Here is a 12,044-nt window from a genome sequence, read left to right on the forward strand (position 1 = left end):
AAAAGACCTCACAGTCTCAGCTCGTATCTCTTCCTGCCTTGCGGATATCTCCACATGGATGATAGAACACAACTTTCAGCTCAACCTCTCTAAGACGGACCTTTTTGTCATCCCAGCCCATCCCGTCTTATATCAGCCTATCAATCTTCAGCTTGGATCCATGCAACTTGTGCCCACAAGCTCTGCACAGAACTTGACTATCAAGACAGGCCTTGGTCAGTGACTATGATATTGAGCTTAGACTACTACAACTCTCTACTGGCAGGTCTCCCTGCATGCACCACCAAGCCTCTGCAGATGATCCAGAATGTGGCGGCATGTCTGGTCTTCAAGCAGCCCAAGAGGGCACATGTCCCTCCGCTACAAATATTTCTTCACTGACTCCCGGTCGCAGCTTGCATCAAATTCAGAACCTTGTCCCTTGCCTACAAAATAGCAACGGGCACAGCCCCAGCATATCTGAACTCCTTTGTTCAGGTCCTTGCCCACTATGCTCTTCGAGTGCAAGGCGTCTAGCTCCTCCGCCGCTGAAGGGCTCTACATCTCAAACCAGACTCTTCTCCTCTGTAGTGCCCCGGTGGTGGAACAAACTTCCAAACTCCAATCAATCTGCTAAGCCCTTACCAATCTTTAAGAAGAGCCTAAAGACCCAACTCTTTACTGAACACCTTCACACAGATGACACAATAATAAAATAATAAAACAAACTGTTCACACTGACCACTCACGCGACCTAAAAGCACTTGCATCCTAATGGACTCACACTTAACTCATGGCATTTACTCTTGTGTTGTTTCTTGACTTCATCTTTGCTTGTGTAGTATTAACTCTCAAATGCACCTCGCTTTGGATAAAAGCGTCTGCTAAATGACATTGTAGAATTGTAGAACGACAGGGTAAGAACATGAGAGGGAAGGGAAGGGAAGTCAGGGTGAAGAGACTGGTGGAGACAGGCACAGGAACGAGGAATCTCCTGGGGAGGAACACGGGGGAAAAAATAGTTGACAGAGGGGAAAAACTCAGAGACGGGATGATTAATCAGAGGAGCAACGACCGAGAATACCACTGGAGAGGATAACGTTCTGGCGATGAATGAATGGGGGGTAGATATTTTCTGCAGGAGATGAGATGATGAGCGGCCACTGTGGCAGAGGGAACAGGTGGAGGTGGTTGTCAGGAGCAGAGTAGTGGAGTCAGGATGCACCGCCCCTTCTCGCACGTACACACACACACACACACACACACACACAAGGGGAAATAAACAAGGGAGAGCACAGAGCTGGAAGGCCATAACATCTTGCTTTGTTGTATTATTGATCTTATATCCATCTATTGTAATCATTTTATTTCTCTCTCTCTCTCTCTCTCTCTGTCTCTTTTGCTCTGTCTCTCTGTCTCTACCCTCCAGGTCCTCCAGTCAATGTTTCCTGTAACATTTTCATCAACAGCTTTGGCTCCATTGCAGAAACCACCATGGTAAGTTCAGGAGATACTGCATTAAATGACAGAACATTAGCATAAAGGTTAAATTAGTTTGAGAGCACAGATGTGTTTTACAAAATACAAATATTGTTCAATCTAAGCATTTAGAAAAAATATTCAAATGTGTCCACTTACATTCCCACTAAAAACCCAAATAAATGTGTCATAGGAGAGACTGTCTGTCTGTCTGTCTGTCTGTCTGTCTGCATATGTGTGTGTATATCAACACATTTAAATAAATGATGTTAGTTTGTCAGTCATTATTAAGCTTCAAGATCTGCTGTAAATTATTTAATACAGTTTCAGAGCTGTTCCCCCTTTTGTACTAATAACAATAGGGGTTAGGTGGACAGTCAATTTTTAAACAGCTCATAGCCATCTTTTAAATATTATTTTCCATCTAGATGAGAGTATACATTGTTTTTTTGGCTTTAGCGAGCTTAATACGTCTCAGAAGTCAAAGGAAACAAAATGCATGACTCAGGACAATGGTCAAAAGACACTAGAGCTGTGTTCCGAATTGAATAATTTTTCTTTTTACTTTTGGTATATACTCCACCTGTAGCGTTAGCACTGTTGCCTCACAACAAGAGGGTCAAGGTTGGAGTTTGCATGTTCTCTCTGGGTCCTCCGGGCCCCTTTAGCCCCCCCGTCTAAAGACATGCAGCTTAGTTTTAATTGGTGACTATAAATTGCCTGTAGGTGTGAATGAGAGCCTGAATGGTTGTCTGTCTCTATATGTCAGATCGTCTGGCGAGGTCAGATAAGAGGTTAGTAATTATAAATTAATGTACTCCAGCTGCCCATATGTACTGTTATACTGTGTATCTGGACATCATTTTCCTGTCATATTAAAACGGGTATGTGTATTGGAATGCATGGTAGAAGTAAAAAAAACACACCAAAAAAACACAAAAAAAACAATGAAACAGGCTGTAACAGGTAGTATCACTGATTTTATGCTATACTATTGTAATTCGTAATAGCAGTAGAGGTAGTATTAGACTGATTAGTATTATTGACAAATTAAAAATAATAATAAAAATGATTTATAACTTAGGATATCATAAGGGCCACTTTCTATTAGCACATACCAGAGAGCTAGTCATTTGTAGGCAGAAGAAAGAAAAGCCTCAAACTGTGGCCAGAGAGAACGACACTCTGCCCCCCTGTGTCATTATCTCTACTTGTCAGAGAGAGAGATATATCAGAAGAGACAGACAAGGAGACATGAATAGCAATGCAGTGAAGACATTCAGTGACTCTGACGGCAAATACTTTTCAGTGACATGAATTCAGTCCAGGCCACACACAAGCTGTTTTGTGCATCAATATCATGCATACACATGTGTTCAGGATAAATAAAAAATATCCCAGAAGGGGACCCAAGAGAAGATCTGCACATATCGGCTTGCAGTTTGTCTCTAACTAACTGCACTGCTGAGAAAAAAAAGTGATGAAGTACATGGCAGGCTGTGCAGTTGAGCAGTTTGGATGTCTGACTATATGTCTGACTGTAGTGTATAGACAAGGCAAAACACATACTCGTCAATTGTCAGGAATTATTCATCTTTTCTTCCAGCAACCTAAAAAAATCAACACACAAAGAAATCTACCTCACATTTTAGTGAGAGAGAAAATCCACCAAGGGGTTAAAACTGAACCCTCTACAGCAGGGGTCTCACACTCAAATTATGTGGGGGCCGCGAGGCAGTATCAAAATGACAAAAAAAAGACACAAAATTACAAAAAAAGGACACAAAATAACAAATAAAGACAAATGACCAAAAAAAAGCAGCTGCCTTTCTTTTTGTTAACGTCGTCATAGAAACAAGTGAAACAAGTGAAGCAAGCTTGCGCAATAAAGGGACCTTTCACACACAACACGGTAAAGTGCCATTCATATAAAACTCACATTAAACTTTCATCAAGTTGAGGGCCACAAAATATCGTCACGAGGGCCACAATTGGCCCGCGGGCCGCGAGTTTGAGACCCATGCTCTAAAGCCTCTGAAAGGCAGCCAGAAGTGCTGGCACACATGCAGGTCTTAGAGGTTTAAAAGAAATAAATTCTGAACGTCACTAATATCCAAACCCTGTCTATGGTGCTGGCTGAAAAACTGTCCGAACCTGTTAGCAGTCCCTCTACAAGGGGCACACATTGGCCCTCATTAACATAAAACTCTGTGGTGGAGGTTTTTTTTAAATAGTGACAAACCAAAGCATGTTTATATAATTTATTTAATTCTTTAAACAGGCTATTAGCTTATAGGCTATTAAATGTCTACCATAGCCTTTTAGCGTTATCTGACTGGGACACTGGTGGTGTCTGGCTGACACGAGTGATTGATTGTATGACTGATCTATAGATAGTGTGTCTAAGTCAGTTATGATTGAACACATATGCGATGCTTCCATGCACTCCAATATCACTTTGCTTCCTGTAGTCCGTGTCTTGCTACACGAGCAGAACTGATTGTGATCAGTCAAGCTTTCTCTAAAGATGGATGAGTGGATGGATGATTGAAGCGACAAGGTCTAAGTGCTTTCTGCACCACTGGGAGTTATGGATATGCCGTGTGCCTTTGTGTGTGTGTGTGTGTCTGTGTCTGTGTGTGAGAGAGAGAGAGACATCAAACGCATGACTAATTTCAAAATTTGCAATATTGCTTTCATTTGACTTTTATTATTGATTTGACTAAAATGAATCTTTCATGACAGAGAGCTTATAGACGGGAGAGTGTTTGTTTACACAACACTTAGCCTACTTTGTGTTATTTGACTTTGGAGTCTGTCTGTGGCATATATATATATATATATATATATATATATATATATGTAATATTTGGGTAAAGAGACTTGTAGAGCAAGGACTTAAATGAGCTGCTGAAGCAGTAGACGTTTCCTTTAATCTTCTTTGTTGGAATAGGAATCAAACATCACATTTTTTCCAAGCCCTGAAAATATTTCAAAAATAACCACTTTCAGAAAAAAAAGGTCCATCCTTAGTTTCCTTTTACAATACAAGGCAGTTGGATGCTTTTATCTTGAAAAAACAACCCTCGTTCTTAGCTTCTTCCTGTTATGATCCAGTTGTTTTAGGGGACTATTATTTTGAAGAAAAATAAAGCGTTGTCCGTAACTTGTGGGTGCTTTTATGAATAGTGAAAATTGTAAGAATTACAGCAGGTTTAAAAAAAAATAATAATTACATTTTCTTTCAGAAGTTTATAAAAGCTACTCTCCTCTCTAGCTGTTACATGACCCACTCAAGCTCAAACAAACATTCCGTCCAGTACACACTAATGTAAAATTCTTCACAAGAACAAGTAAGAACAAATAATAAAGACAAATTCACATACTAACAATGGTATTAAAGCTGTCATGTACACAATCTAACTTTCCCTTCTTTCTAAAAAATTGCAGTCTAATAATTAAAGGATTTTGTTTCATCCTAAAGATATTATGAATAATATCAACCCAATCCTCAATTGTAGGGATTTTTGGTTTTAGCCATTTTCTGGTTATAGCTACACTTAGTATCCAATTATAGGGGGAAATATTTAGGCCCATCAGGGATATGTTAAAAGTCCTTTCTTTGAGTTATTTGAACACTGAGAGCGGGATCTGGAAGTCAGACAGCCAATGAAGGGACTTCAAGTCAAAGTGGTCAGTTCAGTGCAGAGGTGATGATACCCAGGTTATACTGAGAGTGGTAGAGAGGGGCACTGAGCTACACGTATTTACACAGGCCATATGTCACATTAGGATTAGGACTTTCTCTCTTTCTCGCCATCTGTCTTTTCATCTACCCACTCCTCTTCTCTCTTATAAACAAGAGAGTACAGTGAAATTACGTCAACACGTGTTAAATATGTTTTACTGACATAAAATAACTGCAGCCAGATATCTTTTTAGCTGACACTGGATGTACATAATAGATTAATGGATAGCTGCATACATTGTGTCAAAAATTACAGTTGCATTTACGTCCCCATTGTTGCTGTCACTATAAATAATAATTATATTAATAATATCTGTATTCTTGGTTGGTAAGATATTTTTGTGGCTGCAATGAATTACCTGCTGCAACTTGGAGAAAGACTGTTTTTTATTTTATTTTTTAAATTTGTTGTTCTTATGAAACTCAGTTGTATGATACTTGTTTCACTGAGAATTGTTATATTTTGAATAAATAACATTGTGTGGATGGATCTTGTGATGTAGTGAAATTAATCACTTAAATGTACTCTAACCCCTCTTGTTTTTCAGTGCTTAGTTTTTATGGAGCATGCCTTGTTGTGGTCTTAAACACAAAAACATGGCTTTAAAAAAAAACAATAAAAAAAATGTAAATGGTAACATAACATTGATAATGCTGGTTGCTTTGTGACACAGTTTTCCCTTCTTTGTTTTACCATTACGTCACGAAAGAGAGGAGAAAAATAGACAGCAGTCACTCTGTGTCCAGTGTCTCACACACCCATCTATAAACACACACACACACACACACACACACACAGGGGGCTTAGAGCCAGGTTGCTTCACTCTGGTCTGTACACGCTATCTCTGTAAAACAGATTTACTACTGTAGACTTTTTTTTTCATTTGTTCACTCAATCTCTCCATCCCTTTTAATCCATTCTCTATCTGTGTGCGAGCGGTGTTTAGTTTATCTGACTACACAAGCAGACATGATAATACCACAGGTTTGTCCTCATGAAAACAATTTCAATATCAAACCTGTGGTTGAACAATTTAGCTTTTTTTTTTGCTGTTGGCAGTGAATGACTTTATAAGTGTATGAATGAATGAACTTAATGTATATGGCAGCTTTCATGTGCATAAAACATCACAAAGTACTTTACAATTAGCAGTAAAAACATGAAGAAAAAGAAACAGAAAATGCAATTTTAAAACTATACATATTCACAAAAATAAAGGGAGTAAATAAGTGTTTAATAATTATTAGAGAGGACAATAAACAATTGGAGGGAAAAAAACTAAAGAAACACCAGCCTATGTTTTGTTTGTTTGGGGTGCTTGTATCTAGTTGGTTCTCCTTGCTTTCATTTTCTTCATCGTTATCGCAACTTTAGAATATTGTTCTGGCTAATATATACATTTACAGTGTTTCACTGTTACTGAAACTGAATTAACCCATTTATCATTTTACGTCTTTAACTGTCATGGTTTAGCAGTTTTTCACCGTAAAACCTACAGACATTTTTTACAGTGTATGGAGTCACAATTGTCCATTGACATGGACAAGGGCAGACTGCAGCGTATCATTCGCTCTGCAGAGAAGGTGTTCGGCTACAATCTGCCATTCCTCCAGGACCTGTACGTCTCCAGGACTCTGAAGCATGCAGGCAAGATTGTAGCCGAACCCCCCCACCGTGGACACAGGCACTTTGAGTCACTCTCCTCCAGCAGGGGGCTACTGTTCATCAGGACCAAAACCTCCAACCATGAAGACAGTTTCTTCAACAAGGCCAGAGACTCCCACTGACTCTCCCCTTTCACCCTCTATACTTTACATTAATGTATGCACAGCCAACTGACTTTATATTGCACATTGCAAATATTTAAGTGGAAATGAAGCAGTGAACCAACTTAACATTATTTACTAGATTGAGTCCTATTCTTATCAATAGTTATACAAAAAAACGTGAAAAATATAAACTTTTAAAAGAAAAACAGAGTAAGGTTTTATCTTTCATGGCAAGGGCAAGACTGGTGAGCCAAAGGAGAAGAGAAAACAGAAGGAAGGACACTACTGTATTGCTCCGGGTTCCAAAATTAGTTTTACAAAGTTAAGGCAGAGAACAAAATAGTAAATTTTTTTCAAATCAAACTTCGGCTGAAACGGAGAGAAGTACCGCTGTGCTGGCTGGCGGTGGAATTAAAAACACTCAATTAAAAAAGCAGCTCCAGGCTTTAGTCTGTTGATCCAGTGGACCACTAAACTCAAAACTCTTCTGCTCTATGAAATCTTCCTCCAGAAAATGCTAAGTACAGACGCTGGAGTGTTTTTAATTTAACCGCTGTTATAACCGGAGCTCTACTGAGCCACAACACTCTGACAGTACAGCGGCACCAATCCACCGCAGTGACAGACAGGCAGTGAGACAGGTAAAGTTAAGTCGGCAGGTATTAAGTCATCAACTATGTCCATACTCCAAAACAAACCGTATACAAAAACGTCTATCACAAACGTAGCTCTCTGACTCTGTCCCAATTTGGACAGCCCTCATAAATACCCTCAGCACTCTGACACACAGCCTACAGGTGAACATATCTCTGCAGCTCAGGATTGGTCTGAAATGACTGTTAAAAATTTAAAAGTAACCACAATAAAATAAATAAATAAGGGATTACGGACGAGCCCCGGCTCTACATCCTCCTCTTCTCTCTGTACCATTACTCGAGTGTCAGCAGTAGACAATGGGTTTAAGATGTTCACTCAGCCTTTCTACTTCATCTTCATCCATTGTCATTCTCTTCTTAAATGAATTACAGACTTAGGTGTAGTATAGCTGGTAATATCTATGGGTTCTAGCATGCCGAAAGAACCAACCAACCCCGTTACGTAAGCAATGACGTCACTCCAAAATGGCGGTGCGCTGTCTAGCTAGCTAGGTTAAACTATGAAATTAAATTAGTCATTTCTGTGGTTTTAACCATTAAAAAATAGGCAGGATGCATTTTGTGCCAAAAAAATGCATGTTTCATTTCCACTTTAATACTGTGTACTTGCACACTCACAGCTCCTTCCCTCATTTAAATAGCGTGCTAGAGGTAGCGTGCTAGCGTTAGCGGGCTAACAAGAACAAGACCAACTTGCCGCTGCATATGGCTCCCACCACAGAGTTCATGGTCCTAAAGGGGGAACTCCAGTCCATAGAACGCCTCATCAATGAGCTTCTCCAGCGGCAATCCGAGCTGTGCTCCCGCCTGGCAATCCTCGAAACTCCGGACACTCAGCGGTCCTCGGCGGCGTCGGCTCCCGGAGATGTCCTCGCCGCATCTGCCAACCCTGATGTCCCCCGCATATCGGACGCTCACTCTTCCTCATGGTCGTCTGTTGATAAGACACGGAAACGGATCTCTCTCCCCCTGTTTACGTCTGATATAGAAGATGATGATGGCCTCATTCCGCTGTCAAACTTCTTCGCCCCGCTAGCTGAGCTAACGCTACCGGCTACATGCTCAAACAACACGCCGGAGCTTCCAGCTGCGCTTCACCCCCGGGGAAGATTGCGCCGTACTCCTCCAACTACTCCACCGATGTCCCATGGTAAACGGGCTAGATGTTCACCACCTACACCAGTAACCGACGTTGAATCCTGGCCCCCTCTCCCTGCCCCACAGTCCTCGCTCCCTCCAGCATTCGTGGAGACGGTCACCGGGACGGTGAGTGATGACGTCATCTGTGCAGGTGACTCAAACTCTTCTTCTACTACTCCGGATGTCACAGTCGTCACCGATGTACTCCTGTCGCCTAGACTATCTGTGTATGATAAAGGCTGTAAAAACCAACTTCCGGAAATTCTTGTAATTGGTGACTCCATTATTAGAAACGTGCATCTCCCAGGCTCTATTACTTACTGTCTCTCCGGTGGAAAAACAACTGACTTCATAGAGCTAATTCCTACCATTATTGATCTCCATCCTTCTGTTCATCATGTCCTGTTACACACAGGTACAAATGATGTTATGTCTAGACAATCTGTGAAACTCCATCACGATCTGGAATCACTAGTAAACACAGTTGAAAGTCTTGGGAAGATTTGTGTTTTGTCTGGTCCAATACCCACATTGTCAAAAAACTCAGAGCGTTTCAGTCGCCTTTACAGTCTACAACACTGGATGCGTAACTTTGCTACTGCCACTGGACTTGGCTTCATAAGCAATTTTGATTATTTTTGAACAGAGCGTGACTTGTACAATCTGGATGGTCTACATTTGAACAAGATGGGGGCTGAAAAGTTGATTCGCAACTTTATAAATTTCATTGCTTTTAGCTCACATTGATGCTGTCTGCAGCAAGACCCTGCCCAGTCTACAACCTGCTCTCCTCACAGCCCTGTCCCTGACAGTGCAGGTCTTGTTGCTGCTGTAAAAAATTTTGGGGCTCTCCCCATGTATGACTCTCTCATTCCTGTGAGGATTTCTGAAAGGCCTGAGCTTGTTCTTACCCCACTGTCTACTTATACTATTCCAAATTCTAGTGCTAAATGGTTTGGTTATCAAATGATGCAGATTCCGTTCAGAAACCCTTCTAATTTAATTGAGATTAAAACAATAACTATCCAGTGCTGCGATTCACAGCAGTTATCTTCTAAATCTGTCCTTAAGTCTCAGGCGGATTTTAAGGTGCTAAAAGGACTGAGTTTTATTCATATGAATGTGCGCAGTCTGATTTCGAAAATGGATTACATTAATATCTGGGCTTTACAAACAAAGGCAGATATTTTTGTACTTTCTGAAACTTGGCTAACTGATCAAGTGGGTGATAATGATATTGCTCTTGATGGTTATAATGTTTTCAGAACAGATAGATGTAAGCCTACAAGAGGTGGTGGTGTGGCCATTTATGTTAGGAGTTTTTCTGTAGCTGTTGTTGACTCTGTGGCCATGCCAAAATGTTTTGAATACTTGGCCTTAAGTGTCTCCTTAAGTAACAGTGCTAACGGTGGAAAACTCACTGTCTTGGGTGTCTATCGTCCCCCGTCTGCACCATCAACTGCCATTTCTGATTTGGCTAAATTGATCTCATCTTACCTTTCCTCCGAGATCATTTTAATGGGTGACCTAAACCTTGATTGGCTTAGTAATGCATCTGATGGTCTAAAAGATCTGTGCATTGGCTTAAATCTCTCTCAACTAATATCTGCTCCTACAAGACCAGACCCATCAAATCTCGGGAATTCTACATTATTGGATCTTATACTAACAAATAGGCCACATAATTTTAAATCATCTGGGGTTCTTCCGCTTGATTTTAGTGACCATTGTCCAATTGCTTGTATTAGAGATGTTAAACAAGTTAAATTAAAGCCTCATTTAATTGTTTAGAAAAAAAAAGTTTGTGGACCAGGATTTTTTAAATCAAATTGCTTCTCTTGATACATCTTCCGTAACTAACATCTCTGATTCTACTCTAGCTTTAAATAATTGTATCATAGCTTTTAATTCAGTAGCGAATAGACATGCCCCTTTTAAGAAATTGAGAATTAAGAACAGATGCAACCCCTGGTTCTCACAAGAAATTGCTGAATTATTGCATGCTAGGGATACTGCTTGGAACAAGGCTCGCGCCTCAGGTTTTAATAGTGACTGGAAATATTTTCGTCATCTTCGGAATAAATGTCTTGTATCTATACGTAATGCTAAATCTCTTTACTATGTCACATCCTTATCAGATTGTTCCGGTAACCCATCTAGGTTCTGGAAAACAATCAAAACGCTCTCAAATAGAACGACCTCATCTTTACCCACTCAGATTTTGCAGGTTTGCAGATTTTCCATCTCCATTTCTGATAAAAAAGAACAATGTGTACTTTTTAATAGACAATTTATTGCTGCAGGTGATATCTTTCATTCTACCAGTTTGGTCAGTAATTTTAATCCTACTCTTGCAAATACTAGTCCCCATAGCTTTTCTTTTAGGCCCTTTACTAGATCTGAAGTTCTCAGTGCTCTGTGTAGTCTTGATCCTAGGAAGCCAACTGGGGCTGACCAGTTGAATATTCGACTTCTTATACTAGCTGCACCTGTTATTGTTGACATCCTTTTGCACATTTTTAATCTAACCCTTTTAACTGGCTCTATTCCTAATATATGGAAAACAGCATTTGTAACTCCCCTGCACAAAGGTGGCCCTACAAATGAATTGAATAATTACCGTCCAATCTCAAAATTACCCTGCTTGGCGAAAATTTTAGAACGCTTGATTAGCAACCAAATTAGATCTTTTTTATCAGAATTTTCAGTTTTAAATGTTTTTCAGTCTGGTTTTAGGCCTGGGCATAGCACTGTTACAGCTACTTCTAAGGTTGTGAATGATATTGCTCAAGCATTAGACAAAAATCTTGATTGTGTTGCCCTTTTTTATAGACCTCTCTAAGGCTTTAGATACAGTTGATCATACCATCCTTCTTGAGCGATTGCATAATATTGGTTTTGACTATAACTCTTGTAAATGGGTAGAGAATTATTTATCTGATCGATCCCAAGCTGTGACTGGCAATGGTTTTATATCAGAATTTTTAAACATATACAAAGGTGTACTGCAGGGTTCAGTTTTAGGACCTCTGCTTTTTTCTATTTATATCAATGATTTTAATTGTGGTGTCACTAACAGCTTAATTCATCTTTATGCTGATGATTCAATAATTTATTCTTTTGCTTCATCTGTTGAACAAGCTCTAAATAATCTTCAAGATGATTTCTGCATTATCCAGAGAACTCTGTCTAACCTTAAATTGGTTTTAAATCCAGAAAAATCAAAGTACTTGATTTTCACAAAAAAACGTACTGTTGACTTATATCTATAT

At 39.8% G+C, this 12,044-nt stretch overlaps 1 protein-coding gene across 1 annotated transcript in view; it reads left to right on the forward strand.

Moving 5' to 3' along the window:
- LOC131968183 (glycine receptor subunit alpha-3-like) overlaps positions 1-12,044 on the forward strand; it is a 105,993-nt gene that overhangs the window by 42,968 nt on the left and 50,981 nt on the right. The window contains exon 5 of the mRNA XM_059328989.1: positions 1,409-1,476. Within this exon, the coding sequence (XP_059184972.1) occupies positions 1,409-1,476 (68 nt within the window). The remainder of the gene's footprint in view (positions 1-1,408; positions 1,477-12,044) is intronic.

The sequence above is a fragment of the Centropristis striata genome, chromosome 1 (genome assembly GCF_030273125.1).
Source record: "Centropristis striata isolate RG_2023a ecotype Rhode Island chromosome 1, C.striata_1.0, whole genome shotgun sequence".
Classification (NCBI taxonomy): domain Eukaryota; kingdom Metazoa; phylum Chordata; class Actinopteri; order Perciformes; family Serranidae; genus Centropristis; species Centropristis striata.